The sequence below is a fragment of the Natrix helvetica genome (assembly GCF_964273705.1).
Source record: "Natrix helvetica genome assembly, chromosome: 1".
NCBI lineage: Eukaryota > Metazoa > Chordata > Lepidosauria > Squamata > Natricidae > Natrix > Natrix helvetica.
In genome coordinates, this window is record NC_138548.1 from 59,935,925 (window position 1) to 59,953,497 (window position 17,573).

General features: G+C 40.7%; 1 protein-coding gene across 4 annotated transcripts; it reads right to left on the reverse strand.

The window, feature by feature from the left end:
* Positions 1–1,207: 1,207 nt before the first annotated feature.
* Positions 1,208–17,460, reverse strand: FAM177A1 (family with sequence similarity 177 member A1). Of its 4 annotated transcripts, none has more exons than XM_081937970.1 (5): positions 17,216–17,460; positions 9,585–9,761; positions 8,543–8,573; positions 6,939–7,036; positions 1,208–1,797 (listed from the first exon to the last, which is right to left on the reverse strand). In XM_081937970.1, the coding sequence occupies exons 1-5, from the start codon at positions 17,315–17,317 to the stop codon at positions 1,588–1,590; spliced, it is 618 nt and encodes a 205-aa protein (XP_081794096.1). In that variant the 5' UTR covers positions 17,318–17,460; the 3' UTR covers positions 1,208–1,587. The 4 variants fall into 4 exon arrangements, with proteins under 4 accessions (XP_081794096.1, XP_081794093.1, XP_081794094.1 ...); XM_081937967.1 differs by having other exon boundaries at positions 8,543–8,609; positions 17,216–17,436; XM_081937968.1 differs by lacking the exon at positions 17,216–17,460 and adding an exon at positions 16,589–16,967 and having other exon boundaries at positions 8,543–8,609.
* Positions 17,461–17,573: the final 113 nt, after the last annotated feature.

Below are 17,573 nucleotides of genomic sequence, written 5' to 3' on the forward strand. Positions count from 1 at the left end.
TTCAACCATTATTATAATTATTTTAAATATCCATTTTAATGCATTTACAAGAAAAGAAACATCTCATTTGCACATTCTAAAAAAATATTAAAAGGTAAGGCACAATGACTAGAAGAACCTCATAACAAACCCTTCCCTATTCATTATTGTAGGAACATGTCTGACTAGCAAAGATTAGAGCAATGCAATCAGTTTATTAACTATGTTGCCTTAGAATTTTTTATATCCTGTACAGTGATTTGAGTAATTGTGTTACACATTTTATAGCCAACAACTATATCATTTTGTAATCCAAAATGGATGCATATATTGAGAGAAAATTGTTCAAACATTTTTAAAAGTACCAAATGAGCAGTATACCAGATGAGATTTCTCTCGCTCAGATGACAATTAAGGCAAAAGCATATATTCTTTATCTTTGCCATTTTCATCCACTCTGTTAGTACTATATAGTGTATTGCAGTTTTTTTTTAAATTCCAGATAAATTTATACAAACGTATGTGTTTAAGGAGAGACTGAAGGGGCAATGTAAGCTACTGAAGTCATTACATCCAGAAAGTGCTTAGGGAGCAGAACAACTTTGCTGAATACATCCCATTATGGCTACATGCACACAATCCATTCAGCTCTGATCTCTATCTCTAAACTTCATGTAGCAGATGTTTTATGGATTGTCCTACAGAAAATTTCCATTTACAGTAGATTTTCAGTGTTTCTTAGGATGAATAAGTTTTTAGTTTGAAAATTCACAATTGTCATAATGGGTGGTTCTTCCTATTAAAAATAAATATTTTCGAGACGTTAAATTTTACATGTGATTGACTTCAGTTTTTAAGGTCAGAATAGTGATAGGTACATGTATGAAACTATGAACATACAGTACTAATAATTCATCATACTTCACAAAACAGCACATTCATTTAAAATTTTGCTCAGTGTTTACATTCAACAATAATTCATCTAATATTGATGTAGAGTAAGCATCAACTCTTTGGAATAGTGGAATTCTTTTCTATCACATTTTGTTAAGCCTGAGATTTAATATCAACCAACCAATACTCTTTAGACCCTTCTTTGTTGGACCTGCAACACTTATCCTTTATCAATTTTTAGATGAATTTTAAGAGCATTATTTAGCAAATATTAACGAAACCACATGAATTAGATGACTGCTGGACATTCATATAAACATGTGCAACAGTGCAATTAGATTAAATCACAAAGGTATTTATTTTCCAGTTAGTTTAAAATTTTCACCTAGCTTTCAGTAAGTAATGTTATAAAAACAAAATATACTTTTAAACAAAAAGAAACATAGTTATCAGTTCATAACTATCATGAAGGCACCAGGTGCTTGGGAAAGATCTTTTACTTCTGCATAGAAAGATCAAAATAGAACCCATTTATTTCCATTTTATAGTAGGTGAAATAAATATCTTGGTCTTTATTAGACAGAGATGGATTGAAGAAACTGTAATATTAATACTCTCTCATGGCCATATTTTAAAATAAATTACATGCCACTAAACATGCAAAAAAGGACCAACAAATGTTTGGCAATTCAAGTAATTTTACCATATGTCATTCTAAGCAGACACTACAGTAAAATCTCGTTTACTTTCTACAACAGACTGATGTTCTCCGTCACTTTCAAAATTTAGATTCATGAATGTACTACAGGCTGTATCCCTTGGCTGAGCTGTCTGAATAGCCATTCCTTCTTGGTTCTGTTTCTGTTCCTGAAATCTCCTTTCCGCTTCCTCTGACAATTTGTTTTCTTCCTCTTCTTCCTCCTCCTAAAAAATTGATATATTTTACAATAGATTACTTCTCAACAAGTTTGAATCCTATCAAATCCTTTAAAATACACATCACAGTTGCAATCTATTGTAAATGCTCTTTCAAAAAATGCCCAGAATTGTAGGTCAGAAAATATATCTGAAGCTAGGCTGCTAATTGATGATGTAAGATACATAATTCATATGAGGCCTCACTGAATGAAACTGTCTGATTCATATCTGAAAATGCATCTGCTATTGAAAAAAACTGACTTCTGGCACATGGGAAGGAATGTTCCCAGTCGGGGAAACATCTTCCTGCAGGAATTCCATTTCACTCACACTCTTTCACTGTGGCTTTAACTTTTAAATGCTTTCAGTATTCATTTAATTATAAATTTTAAATTAATGTGTATTTTCCTTTTGATTTTAAACTCTTACTAGCTACTCTGAGTGTTTATCAAAGCAGAAAGATTATAGTAGAAATGAAATGAGAAGAAGAGAGGAAGGGGAAGTAGAGAAAGGAAGGATGACAGAGGGAAGAAAGGAGATAGGGTCGGGGGAGAAAGGGAGAAGAAAGTGATGGATAAGGTACAAATATGGTGTATGGAGAGCAGAAGAGCCAATACTTGTTTTTGGGAGTTGATAGATGAATCAATGTAAACATTTAATAATACAATATGATGTTGGCTATGTAATAGTCATAGATTATATGTTATAAAAATGAAAAAAATAAAAACTTTATAAAAAAAGAAATGAACTGAAATAATATTGGAAGACTTTCACTGTTCAACCAAAAACATTCCGATATTGAATGAAATGATAATGCAACTGTCATGGTTGTCAGCAAAAATACTCACAAGATCAAAAGTGCCTCTAAAATGGCATCTGCACAAACCATTCTGGGTTTGAAATAGCTGTTTATACCTCTTCAATAGCTGTGGCTCATACCCAAACTAAGCATGCAACTAAACATTCTAAGCAGAAGTGTTTAGAGGGAAAGGGGAGTAAGAATAGGAAAAAGCAATGGTTACTGAAGGTGGCGGAAGAAAGTGAAAAGAATGACCAATGGTTTACCTGAAGGGCCCTTTTCTGGGTGCTGCGAAGGAGAATCCAAGCATGGGTTAAATACAGCCAATCTGCCCAGGACTGAATTGAAACTAAGCCACGCCTCTGGTGCCGACTAATCTTCAGATTTTCTTCAATGAAGGCATGGACAATGCGTGCTGAGAAGTTCAGGAACAAAGTCAACGAAAGTCATAACAAGTATCCATAAGTTCCGCAGAACCATATGACAACTGGCAGAGCAGACCCCAGGGCGGATTGGACTCTCCTTCGCAGCACCCAGAAAAGGACCCTTCAGGTAAGCCAATGGTCATTTTCTTGGGTGCTGCCTTGGAGAGTCCAATCATGGGACATACCCAAGCTAAGTGTCACTAGGGCTGGAAGCGGAAGCATCCAGGGTCTCTCCGCTGGTATGAATGTCCTGGAGAACTCGCCTCCCAAATGCCCCCTCCACAGAAGCAAATTTGTCCAGTCTGTAGTTTGGAACAAAGGGAGACATTGCAGCCTTGCAAATCTCCTCTATCGGTGCCTGGGAAGCCCAGGCCGCCGTAGTGGCAGCGCTTCTTGTAGAATGTGCAGTGATATGGCGTGGCACCGGAATAGATTGAAGAACGTGGGCCGAGGTGATACAGGCCCGTAGCCAGCGGCCGATGGTCTGAGAAGAAACTTTGTGGCCCAGGGAGGCCGGTTGAAATGCGACAAAAAGTGATTCAGAGCGATGGAAGGCAGCCTTGCATTTGATTTACTTATGTATCACTCTATGAACATCGAGCATGTGCCACTTTTTCTCCTTGGGATGTTTGGGATGTGGACAAAAATCCGGAAGTACGACCTCCTGGGCCCGGTGAAACCAAGAGTTGCCGAGGAGTTGTGACAGCTGCACCACCGATGCCTGTGACGAGTGTGGTACCTGCAACACCTGGCTTCTGATGCTTACCAAGCACTCCAGAGACAGGGAGACCTAGCAGCTGGTGGTGTCGATGATAGCGCCCAGGTGCTGCAGCCTGGTAGTCGGATGCAGACGACTCTTTTCCTTGTTGATGGGGAACCCGTGATGTTGGAGGGTTCGCAATGTGTGCTGCAGGTCTTGTACCGCTTGTTGCTGTGATGATGACTGGATGAGGATGTCATCCAGGTAGCAAGGTAGGCGGACTGGGCGATATCTCAGGAAAGCCGCCACCATGACTAGGATCTTTGTAAAGGTTCAAGGTGCCGAGGATAGGCCGAATGGCAGAGCCCTGTACTGGTAGTAGCAGCCTGCATAAAAGAATCTCAGATACCTGCGGTGAGCTTTGCAAATGGGGATGTGGAGGTAGGACTCCTTGAGATCTATGGATGTTAGGAGATCTCCCGGCCTGATGCAACCCAGAATTGACTGAAGGGACTGCATCTTGAACCTCCAATATGCTATATGATGATTTAGCTTTTTTAGGTCGAGGATCCCCCTCCATCCCCCCCCCAGAGTTCTTTGGGACAAGGAAGAGTATTGAATAAAACCCTGTCATTTCCTGACCTGGTGGAACCGGTTCTATGGCATTTATGTCTTTGAGGTGAAGGATCTCCTGTTCCATGAGAACCTTCTTGACCGGACAGGAGGGGGTTGGACACAGAACGAAGTGTTTGGAGGGGGAGAAATGAACTCTAATGTTAGACCTATGTGTATCATCTGAAGGACCCAGTGGTCTGATGTGATCCGCTCCCATTGGGCGTGGAACAGCTGTAGAAGCCCTCCTATGGGCGCCGTCCGCTGGTGGTCACTTATAGCGTCTGAAGAGTCTGGAATTGGACCCTCTGCAATAGGGATGTTTGGAGAAGGACTGTTGACGGTTCCTGTCACGAAAGGGCTGATGATCCTGGGACCTATCTGTGCCCTGAGAGTATGGACGTTGGAAGGAAATGGAGGTAGACCGCTGTTCCGAATTCCGAAAGTGCTGCCTCCTATAGGTCTGTGAACCCTTATGGTCAGATTTTTTGTTGACCAAAGGCATAACCTTCTTTATGTCCTTGTTTTCAACCGAAAAGCTTGCCGCCTTTAAAGGGAGCTGAGGCGATCTTTCACTTGGATCGCATATCTGCGTTCCAGTGTCTGAGCCATAAGAGGTGCATGGTGGTGACATTATAAGCCAGGGATTTAGAAGCAAATTTGGCAGCGTTCAGAGTAGCATCAGCAGTGTACTCTGTCGCTGCGATAATTTTGATAAATTTGGTATCCCCCTCCAGAAGCTTGGCGAGGAGCTGTCTCAGCCAGAGTAGCGCCGCCCTGGACAGGAAGGACGCAGAAGTGGAAGTTTTAATGGCCCAAGCCGCCACCTGATGAGTCTTGTGGCAGCCGTTCTCGACCCTTTTGTCCTCCGCCTTGAGCCCTTCTAATAGTTCAGGGGGCAGCACTGAGTTGGAAGTGAGCACCGCCACAGGCGCGTCCACGGGAGGCAATTTCAGTAAGTCATCTAGACTTGGGTCAACCGTGTACAATTTCTTGTCATTACTACTAGGGGTGCGCCCACTGCTTTTGCACCACATTAAGAAATAACTTTGGAACTAGCACAATTTCTTGAATAGATTCTGGCTCCTCAAAGAGTCCCTCGCTGAGGTCCTCCGGTGCAGGAGCAGTCGGAGCTGGGGTGCTAGTACCCAAGCGGGTCAAGGCTTTGGCCTTGTTCAAAATAGTTTTGAAATTAGTATACTTGAACAAGCCAGAAAAGGCTGGCTTGTCGAGAACAGCGGCCTCATCCCCTGAGAATTCTGGTTCTACCCCCGGACCAAGGTCCTCCTCCCAATCAGAATCCTCAATGGCCAAGGAAGAATACAATGACTGAGGGGGCTGGGCCTGAGCCACTTCTTGCGAAGGTCCTGGTGTCGGGAGTGGGCATGATTTGTAAGGGCGCTTGGCCCGTTGCAACATGCCGGTCTCTATCCCTTGGGAAATGGCTCTGGCAATGACATCCTGCATTTCTATGGAAAGATTGGGTCCCCTATCTTCCGGTGGGAGAGCTCTGGGTGGGGGTTGAATAGCCGGTTGTTGGGGTGCAAGGGTCCCCACTGCTCCTCTTCCAGATCAGAAGGACTTGCAAATAGGTTTGCTCGATCGGCCATAGAAGACCCAAGGGAGCCTGGCATTGCAATGGAATCAGCAGAGGAGAATTCCTGGCCTTCATCTTCACTCTCTAACATTGGAAGATCCTGACCAGGTTGAACCACGGGTGAGTGATCCCCAGGGGAAGCAGGCCCAGCTGTCTGGGCCTGTAGTTGAGCCCTAGAAAAATGCTTCTCTAAAGCCTTCTGGCATCTGATGGCATCTCTGTCTAGGCCCGAACTCTGCTTAGTTCCCTGCCTAGAGTAAGGCTTGCTTGCTCTGATGGCCTCCCTGGCTGCCTTGCCAGCCTGTCTGGTACAGGCCCTGCTGGTGGAAGGACCAACCTGCTGCTCCTCAGGGGCCCCATCTGCCATGATTAAATGTGGGGATGTAAGGCCTGAAAAGAAACTTTCCCCCACGCACCACTTCAGACAAACAGCCTTAGCGCTCTGGTGCAGAGGCACTGAAGGCAAGGGCAAGCAAAGCTCAGCAGAACTTTGATTCTGATCCTGGGCAGATTGGCTGTATTTAACCCATGCTTGGACTCTCCAGAGCAGCACCCAGGAAAAAGGGAAATTATTGCAAAGATGGGTGTTGAGATTTGCCACATTGAGCATTCTTAGCAACAGCTGAGATGATGGAGGAGAATGAAAAAGGGGGTGGGGTGGGGATTAGGTCAGTGGAACATTCTGCATTTATATCTGCTGCAGGAAAAGAAGGGGTGATGCAAACCAGCTTTGCCCTACTTGCTCATTAAATCCCGCCATGATGCCTGGGAATTTTGTTCCATCTTAAACTCTGAGCAACAAAATGCCCTGGCTTTTATTCCTGGCAAATCACAGCTCAAGCAGAATGCTTCTGTAGCAGCAAGTGCTCTGTGCTTCTTTCTGTTTTGAAACAAACATCATCTGTGTACATTCCTACTGTGAAGCAATTAAATTAATAGTATTATTTACAGAAAAAGATTTTGCAACATCTATGCTGCTAAAAGGATTGGTTTTTTTTTAAAAAAAAAGCATACCTCCTTTTTCATTCTGTAGTATTCATCTATGGCATATTGGTATTTTGGTGTACTGATGCCCAAAACAGAGGCAATCTTTTCACCAAGGAAGTCGCACACTGAATAAATGAAATAAATGTGTTATGAATGCTCCAGATTAATTCTTGAGTATAGTTTCAATCAACACTCGGGGAACACTTTCACAATGAGAGAACTTTTAGACAACCACCACACAAATTCAACATTTTATGAGCACATTATAGTCATTCTCACAACATGATAGCCATGATGGGAATTATTAGCCATGAAATACCAATTGAGAAGAATGTGAGGCACTTAATTATTCAGGCATTCAAATGATACAACTATGTCTCTTTTCAGGGCAGATGGTACATTTCCAAAGGAAACTGGATTGTAACTCCTACTATTTTTTGTTTCTTAATCATGCCCATGTTGCTTTATGATGCCCTGAGGCATTCCTTTAATTTGGGGGAAAATAAACCTTTTTGTGACTAGTGCCATATACTTCAGGGTCACCTGAGTAGTGCAAATTTCTTGGAACTGTTGAAAGGACTGGGTTGTATACTGGGGATAGATGATGTCGTATCCCTCCCCATCTGCATTTAAAAAACAAGGACCATTCTTGAAGAAAGCAAAGTCTACATTTTGGATAGAGGACTGCTGGTTTGAAAGAGGGGTCAAAAAGGCTATGTCAAAATTAAACAGTGTTCTCTCAACATTTGCACTACTCAGGTGACCCTGAGGATACAGATCAACCTCCAAGTGGCCTCTGACTCTCAAAAAGAATGCAAATGACCAGCTGTCTGCAAGGAATATAAATCCTTCTGTTCCCCACCTCCAGCCAGAGCTGAAGAAGCTTCTTGGATGAGAAGTGAAAAGTCTTCAAAGAAAAACAAGAGTCTAGTTGCCTCTTGGAAAAAGCACCTTTGGGACAACCATGACCTGGATGACTGAGAATTAAGAAATTCTGACCTTCGGGTTTTGTTTTGAATATCAGACCTGAATAGAGTACACCTCATAAACTTTTTACCCAAAAAGTAAATTGGGATTCAGAACTTATTCCTGATCTAGTGTAAATTATCCAATGAACTTTTAGAATGATCTGATTTTACTTCCATCTTTCTCAATTTCAAACAACTAATGAAGCAAAGCAGAAGGTATATTTATAGGAACTAAAGGGTAGATGTCACTGAAATATTTTTTCACCCCAATGTACAATTTGCTCATGCCAGTTTATGATGAACAGTAGGCATTGAAAAGTGCAGACTGAAAGGATTTTGTTTTATAATCTGCTTCAATTTATTCTATGAAGACAAATAGCATTTAATGCCAATTTTAAACTTCAGTGAACACTGAACAGGCCTGGTGACTAAGGAAATTAGTGTTTTCAGAACTTCCTGAATATCTTCTCTTGGCTAAAGAACAAAATTTAACAGTGCATGGAATTATTTCATCAATATTATTTCCTCTTCAAGAAACATCATTCAAGGACATCATTCAAGCTCCCATTAATTTATACTACCATTACACTGGCTGGCCTATGTCATTGGATTCTTACCAATTTATTGCCTATGTATGCACACAGAAACAGAACAAGCTCATACCTGAAAGTGTTGATGTGGCTACTCTTAGCATCTGAAACCACAAATAAGGACCCCACGTTAGTGTTGCCTGCAATAAAGAGTTGAATTGTTTATGCTACAAATTTTAAGAGTACCTTAAGTGCTAAGAGTACCTTAGCATTGTACCTCTTTCATTAATACTCCATGTTATCCTTTCTGAGTTCAACATAGTATCAACAGTATTCAGATTCCCATCCTGGCATGAATTAATTCAGATATTTTTTTAAAAGCATGTTTTTTTAATACTAATTTAATATTAGTACATAATATTAATTTAATCCTAAAACAATACTAATGACATTTCCTGAATCAAGAAAATATGTATCTTAAAAAGAAATATTCATATTCAAATCATTTGCACTAGTTGATTATGAGCATCAATTTCTAAAAGGTGTTCCTATCTTAATATATTTTGATTTTCTTCAGCTTTCATATCATGTTTCATACTGTTCTAGAGCAGCATTCCCCAACTGTTCCAAGTTGGGAGGAGGGGGAAGGGGGATAGTTTTGTGCGAGGGCAGACTCGCACAAGTGGAGCTGAGAGCACTGGCGCCCACTGCTCATGTAAATTGAGCTGTGCGCATACTCAAGCAGCCCAGTTGCAAATAGGCCACGGGTCACAGGTTGGTGACCCCTGTTCTAGAGTGTTCAGAAAAGTTATTCAGAAGTCAGTAGGAGTTAAGCTATTCCACAAGGGAAATTATGTTGCCCCATTTTATGACCTTTTTGCCACCGTTGTTAAATGAATTGCTGCAATTGTTGAATTAGTAATATGGCCTTTTGTGAATCTGGCTACCCCATTTACTTTGCTTGTCAGAAAGTCACAAAAGGCGATCACATGACCCCAAGATACTTCAACCATCATAAAAATGAGTGGAGGGAAGTCAGAAGTCACTCTTACTCCCACTGCTTTATTGCTTACCCTTGGTCATTCTGTTTCTCTGTTTAGGTAAGGAAATATCTCTCAAATGATGACTGAATGGGGCAAGAATTGTTAGTTTGAAATAAACTTAAAAAAACGTACTGGATCAACAGAAGGCAATAGGTCTTTTTTCTCTTGCTGCTCGTCATCTTCATCTGTACTATATTCTTCCATGGTTTCACCACTTGCAAAATGGATAACTCTTCTTGGAATTTTCTTCTTTTTTCCCATGACACCAAGTTCCACATTCTCAAAACCTCTGTCTCCATTTGTATTTAGCTGTAGTAGACATTATAATATATATTGAGTCAATCTTTGTCAGCAATGGCATATCACATCATTAATGGCTTGAAGACAGAGAAAGGTTCATTTTTCAAAGTGTAATTTTATTTTTGGAGTTGATTTGATTTTCTAGAGTAAACATAAAATTGTGTAGGATTTCATAATGCCATAGATTGCTAAATGACAGCCAAAATTACAACTGATTGATGTAGTTTTGAGAATATTAATTTTCAGGGAGTGTTCACGTATTCTACAATATTACTAGGAGTTAAATCATTTTTTATTTTGAATTTAATGTTAATCAATTTAGTACTGCTAGAGCTATAATTAAAAATTTGGCTCAGGCTACCTAGCAATTTCTGACTATATTGGAATTCAGATTAGAGATTGTAGAAGTCATGAGATACTCTCCTGAAATCTAATGGTATAAAATCCAAACTATAAGAAAAACTATCCTTTTCTATAAATTATAAGCAAAAGCTGCATTTTTTATATTTTCAGCTGGTACAATCAGATTCAAATACTTTGCAATTTCAGAGAGACATTACTTCCAGCATCAATCCCAGTAGCTTCAAGGTTCTCCCTGGCCCCAAAATAATAGAGGTAACTAGAAAACCAGAAGTTGCCATTTTAAAGGGAATTTCAATATTTGTTGCTATTATCAGCATTCTATTAAAAGCTGAAAAAAATAAACCATCATAGAGATTATGACAATAATAATAAGTAAAGGGAGGTAGTAAAACTTAAACTATGCTCCCAAAGAGAGAAAAAAAGAAAAAGATTGAGGTTAGTCAAAATACCTAAACTTTTCCCCAGGACATATGAAGAAATATTGAGAATTAAACAACCAATAGGTCACACAATAATTTTTCACAGGAATGCCCAAGATCCACAGTTTTCAGTACAACTGTAATTATTCAACTAGTACATACAGCTCAGTGATGGTGACCCTTTTTGGCACCAAGTGCCCAAATCGGAAAGAACCTGCGCACTGCAGCCCCGGAAACTCATAGACTAGCTGGCCAGTGTGCATGAGCGCTGTTTTTGGGGCTCCAGCATGCATGAATATCAGCTAGCCAAGATGCATGTGCGCACCGGAAACAAGAACAACTGGTGATAGGTTCGCCATCACGGATATAGCTTAATTGGTGACAATAGCACCAAACAGCACCTATATCTACAAAACGATGTTACCTAGTTTGGGGAATGAAACCTTTGTAAGAAAACAACCCAGTTCAGACAGCATCCAGGACCCCTCATGTTATAATCCAAATTTCCTCACAGAAAAAAATATCAAGTATTTTATCAAGTATAGAGAATAGTAAAGTCCATTTTAACTCTGATTTCTTATAAGTCCAAAAACTACAGAGAATTACAGATATTTATTATAAATTAAACTTAAAGTTAATTGTCTGGAAATCTGCCTTTCATGTGTGATATTTCTAGTTAAATTAGATTTAAATTAAGATAATAATTCTGCAACAATAACTCCATAAAAGTTTACGTGCTGATCTCGTATATTTAGTAATTTAGAATTCTACAGCCTCTCAACTAATTATGCATTCTGGGCGGTGTAATGTACAAAGTAAAAAAACAGCAACCCAATGCAGTATCATAAAAAGCCAAAAATAAAAAAAAAAGATGATCACAACACAGAATAGACATATGCTATAAGCATACAAAACCAATCAAGATAATGAGTTCAATCTATGGAGTAATGAAGGTTCTTGAGCGAGTTTTCAATCAGTCACCATCTCTTGCTTAATCTATTGCAATGAAAAAAAATGATTTGTGAGAATGACCTTGGGAGACTAGGCAAATAAATGCTACCAAGGAAATGGTCAGATAAGAGGCTGCATCGCCTAAAATTAGATAGTGGATGGGGCAAGAGGCTCAGAAGAAACCACTCTTAGTTTCTTGGCCTGAATAAGAGACCAGGGAGGGGGTGTGCATGGAGATGCATTTTCAGACTTGCAAGATTTTGTTAACATAGTTTTTGGGTTTCCTACCCGATTTTCCCCGCAAGGCTGGGAGAACAGCTCACAACAAACCATAAAAATACTTTTTAAGACATAATGCATCAACCAAGGCATTTAATCCTATGCCACACAGCTACCCCTATCCTGGGCTAACATCTGGGGGGAAAGTCAGATCTTCACAGTCTACCAGAAGAGAGGCGGGGACTTGTGATATACAGCTAATAACCCCAAGGCAATTTATAATCAGAAGGGCAGGAAAATTAGGTGGAGCTTACAATGAAATGAAACTTTTTGGCCAGTTCCAAGCAGAGGGGATCCGCACCGCCTGGAACCAGTTGAAAATGCCACACGTGGAGGCCAAAAATGGGGCATGCGGAGGCCGAAAACATGATGTGTGGAGGCCAAAAACGCAACACACGGAGGTGGCAATAGAATGGCAATGTGCTATGGTGATCCTGGCAGCCTGGAATGGGTCTAAAATGGAGCATGCGGAGGCGGCAATGAGCTCTGGCGATCCCTGCAGCCTGGAACAGCTGATAGGCGGTATTCTGGGAGGCCGATCCAACTGCCAATCAGCTGCTTGTGCTGAATCGGATGAGATAACATGCTGAAGCGGGCCAGGCTGTTTTTACTTTGCTGCAAGAACACTAGCCAGATGATACTGATGGAGGCTGGTAGGCAGAGGCAGAATTGTTTTCTTGTTTTCCTCCCCCAAAACTAATGTGAGTCTTATACTCCAGAGCATCTTATACGCAGAAAAATATGGTATAAATAAAATATGTTGCTGCTTTACTATTATTTTATTTTATATTTTTTTTATTCTACCTTTATTATTTTTATAAACAATTCAAGGCAGCAGACATACCTAATACCCTTCCTCCTCCTATTTTCTCCACAATAACAAACCTGTGAAGGTGAGTTGGGCTGCTTAGGGGTAGTTTATACCAGTGTGATTTACACAGCATATTTTCTGTGAGGAAAGAGGCCTTAGTAAGTTTTAAACATATATTTTATGGGAAAAACTGGGGAGTTATAAAGAACGTAATCCTACGGTGTATCCAAGAAAATAAGAGCTGGACTTTTTTTTTTGCTCCAAAAGACGCGTTAGGGCTTATTTTGGGGGAAATATGGTAACGGCCCAGCTGGGCGCCCCACTCACCCAGCACATGCACAAGAGGTGGCGAGCATGTGGGCTGGATCACCCCACCCCATGGGTGACGATCTTAACTGGGGCTTATTTTGGGGTGGGGCTTATATTACAAGCATTCTGAAAAATCATGCCAGGGCTCATGTTCTGGTTGGAACTTATTTTCGGGGAAACATGGTAGTAATGATATCATTCACCAGAAAAGAGGAAAGAATAAAAGAAAGAATATTTGGTTGCAAAATTTTCTCCACTATAATAAAGGCCAAAATAGAACAACAACTGGAACATTTGCTATATAGTTCCTCCGCTGCCGCCATTCCAGCCTGGCTTTTTCCGTGGCTTCCAATCTGAGTCTTTCTGCAGTGGCTGCTCTGGGCGCACACACTATGGTTGTACGACAGCGCAACACATAAGGCTGTGCCCGGCTCCTTGGGTGCCCGCTCGCAAGAGAGCAGCCGCCCGGCAACCCCAAAACAATAAACCCTCTCCCCATAATAAAGCCCAAGCCATATTTTGTAGGTAAAAAGAAAATAAGACCATGTCGTATTTTCGGGGAAACACGGTAGCATGCTAGATATAGCAATGCAATACTTATTGGATTGCACAACACAAATTATCTTTGGCATCTGAAAACTATGGATAATAGATCAATGCATCCAAAATATATGTAAAGCATGCCTGTTTTAGTTTTAAAAGTCCCTTCTAATACATCCATTACATGTACAACAACTGTTCACACCTGTGCCAGGTTTGCGCAATTAGCTGAAAGCTGAAACTGGTCTTCATTTAATAATTGAGCAGGCTGATTTGTAACAGGGATTTGCTTACAGAGTTACAAGAAATCAAAACAGTGAGTGTAAATAATACAGTATCAAGGTAGCAGAAAAGCAATATTTATAACTATATTTATATGAAAAACTGGTACTACTAATGAATTCATCTATTAGTAAGTGATCACATATAGTAGTACATTAATGTATAAGAATTTCTAGATCTTCAGGCTTTGTAAATCAAGATTCAACTATATCCAGAATTTATTTAAATTAAGCCTGTGTACCTAGCCGCTAGCAATGGAGAATAGATATTTACTACTGATTCTATTTTAAGGCCTAGTTACTTTGTTGGCAAATTAGTATAATCTTGTTCTCTATAGCATAAAGTTTCATATATTTATAAAAAAAGGTTATTTAGATGTTTGAGAATATGGTGTTTTTTTTTAAAAAAATGCCATATTACAATTCCAAGACCTATACCACAGCATACTGGCAACCTTTTATGAAAAGGTATGGATAAGTAACAGCACAGAACAACTTTCTATGTATGTTGCAATGTATCAGAAAGCAGATTGTTATTATGAAGCAACACTGCAATAGTAACAATAATAACTATTAACTTTCCCTATTCCCCCCATTTCCATATGGTAATGTATACTGATACTTTCATGTTCATCAGACTATTCTATTTTGGGACAGGCAATGTCTGGATTGTGAGGCCCTGAATTCGGTCCCTCATGCCTTCATCATCTCCTGCTTAGATTATTGCAACACATTTTTCATGAGGTACTCTTGAAGAGAATTTGAAAACTACAATTGGTCCAGAATGCTGCGGCGCAGACAGTTTTGGAGGCTCTTAGAGTAGCACATGTAACATTACATTAAAGTCTTACAATAAAATAGAATTAGCTCATCTTGTTTCTCTATCCATTTTCTCATCCTCAAGAAATGTTCTACCAAAGTACATAAATTCATCTATTTGTTCTAATCATTTCCTCAAAGAGAGAATTCAGAAAAGAGCAAGAAATGTACATGGGTAATGCTAGTTCTTTCTGGCCAACTCTTCCTCCCCCACACCTCTTCTATCTATTGGATGACAAATTTCATGGAAGTTCCCTAAATTTGTATTATTGTATGCAAAATACTTTGATACATGTGAGCCAATCTATATGCTACTAAAACGTTCTTCTCTGTAAACTTTTAACTGTGTGAAATGGTGCATAATAGGGCAAAACATTTTGTACCTCAAATGAGTAGAAAATGCATCCAAAATCCAAGACACTGGCTCCATTGGAATTGAAATTTGGAAAATTTTATAAAACATTTTATGAATAAAATTATCATAAAGCACTTTATGACATAATACAAAATGTCATAAAACCTTTCCTGTGGTCAACTCCTGATGTTTGACAATGCTATATAGTTCAACATATAATTATGCATCTCTGATTATCTCCCTGAATTTTTAAGTAATTTTCCAGTGAAAGCAATGCATTAGTAGCTCTGCTATTGTTGAAGACATTGAGGAATCTGATAAGAAATGATGACCCAAGAAGTCACAGGGCAGTTATAAATGTAGGAGGCAAAACGTAGGATGCAATTATAATAAACATTTACTACAGCAACCAAACTTCCAAAAATTACAAGATTCCCCCATGGACAGACAAGCAAGATTCCGCACTTGATCACAACATACAGAAAGTACTCAATTTATGACCTCAACTGAGCCCAAAATTTATGTTGCTAAGCAAGGCAGTTGTTAATTGAGCTTCCCTATTTTATGAGTTTTTTGCACTTTTGTTAAGCAGATCACCGCAGTTGTTAAGTGAACACACAATTGATAAGTGAATCCAGCTTTCCCCCATTAACTTTACTTGTCGGAAGCTGGTTGGGAAGGTTACAAATGGTAATCACATGACCCTAGGACAATGCAACTGTCATAAATACGTGCCAGTTGCCAAATGCCTGAATTTTAATCATGTGACCATGGGGATGCTGCAACAATCCTGTGAAAACAGATAAACCTCCAAGTGTTTCAACGACCCTCTAAAAGGATGCCAATGACCAGCTGTCTGCAAGCAATATAAATCCTTCCATTCCCTGCTTTCCTGTCACAGCTGAAGAAGTTTCTTGGATGAGAAGCGAAACATCTTCAGAGAAAAAAACCAGAAAGTCCAGTTGCCTCCTGAAAAACCACCTTTGGGATAACCGTGACCTGCATGACTGAGAATTTCTACATAATCCTGTGAAAACCAATCATGTCACTTTTTTTCAGCACCATTATAACTTCAAACAGTCACTAAATGAATGGTTGTAAATCGAGGACTACCTGTACATTCTTATAGAAGAGATTAGAATTTGGAAACTGAAAAAGGGACCCCTGGAGGGATGAGGATAAGAAGCGGATCTTTCACAAATCATCTGCTAAATATCAAGCACACAGGTTATGTTTAGAAGCTTGGATTATTTCTTTTTAAGCATCCTTAACTTCCTTAAGCATTCCTGACCTGGAACTAAATAACCACTCCCCAAAAACGCCTGCCTGCCATGCAACACGGCACAACCATCATATATATATGATGTATATACCCCTCTTTCTCCCCTTCGGTCCTTCTCCAGGCGTGTTGAGCTACAGCTCTCACCAACAGATGACAAGGGCTGCATACTTCAACATCTAACAGATCTGGAAGGTAGAAGATCAACCAATGCTCGTTTTCCTGCGGTCCCAAAGCAGGAAGGATACCACCCAGGGGAGAAGAAGGGCCCTCTCGCCTTCTGCCCCAGACAAGGAACAGAAAAGGTAGCTTCAACCTCCGTCGCCCCTTCTCCCAGGAAAGGTTGAGGCGTGGCGGAAGAGCCACGGAAGGAAAGAGCCAGGCGACCCGTGGATCCGGCGCGGGTGGGGCGGAGGAAAGGGACACTCACCTGTTCCTGATCCATGGCGTAGGCGGCGGCGGCGGCGGCGGCGACTGGGGCGCAGTATAAGGAAAGAGCGGAGAGCCCCTGCTCCATAGTCCCCCCTCCCGTTTCCGACTGAGAGACCTTCCCCGCGACGATCGCGCCAGGCAGGCCAAGCCCTCCTCCAGGGCGGAGGCCCTGGGAAATGAGCTCACAGAGGCCGGTGCCCCCCAACCTCCGCCGGTCACACCCCCGTCTTGGTGGTTGCTAGGATACCTCGTAGAACCGTCTCGCCTGTCGAGCCGGAGGTGGGCCCGCGAGACCGGTATGTATGTGTGTGTTTGGGCGCTGTCGTATGGTATCCAGACCCGGCCCTTCGTTCGGTGAAAGCACGAGACACGTGACTCCCCCCTCCCTCCAGTTGGAACTTTGTACTGTAGCTATAAACCGGTTTCAGAAACTTTCCCACGTGCACTGAAACACGGTGCAAATATCCCGACATCATCTTTCATCAGCCGACAACTGAGGCGGCTTCAACAAATTTTAACTAGAGTCACAAACATGACCCACTTCAAGGCCACTAATGGTCATAAAGCAAACCCTAGGAAATGCAATTGCCATTTCCTACTGACCATTTTAGGTTGCTGTCCTCACCTCCACAATGGAAGAGTCCAAACCTTTTTGAACTCCAGATCTTCGCTGATATAAAGCTACTAATAACCAGAGTTCACATCTTTCAACCTGGCTGCTTCCCATGAAGCCATCAGATGTCTATAATAACACTGATGGTGTTACTGAATGATGGTAATGAAATGTCTGCAAGAAAACAACTAAGCTCAGAAAGCACCAAGAACCCTCATGTCTTACAGACTTGCGTTTGAAAACCTATGTTTAAAATTGCTGGATCAAACAATTATTTCAGTATACTTCATCTCCCAATGTCACTTCTTTCTCTTTACCAGCTTGCAAAGAATATCAGAATAGATTGTGAATTTGCATGTGTTGGATTTAT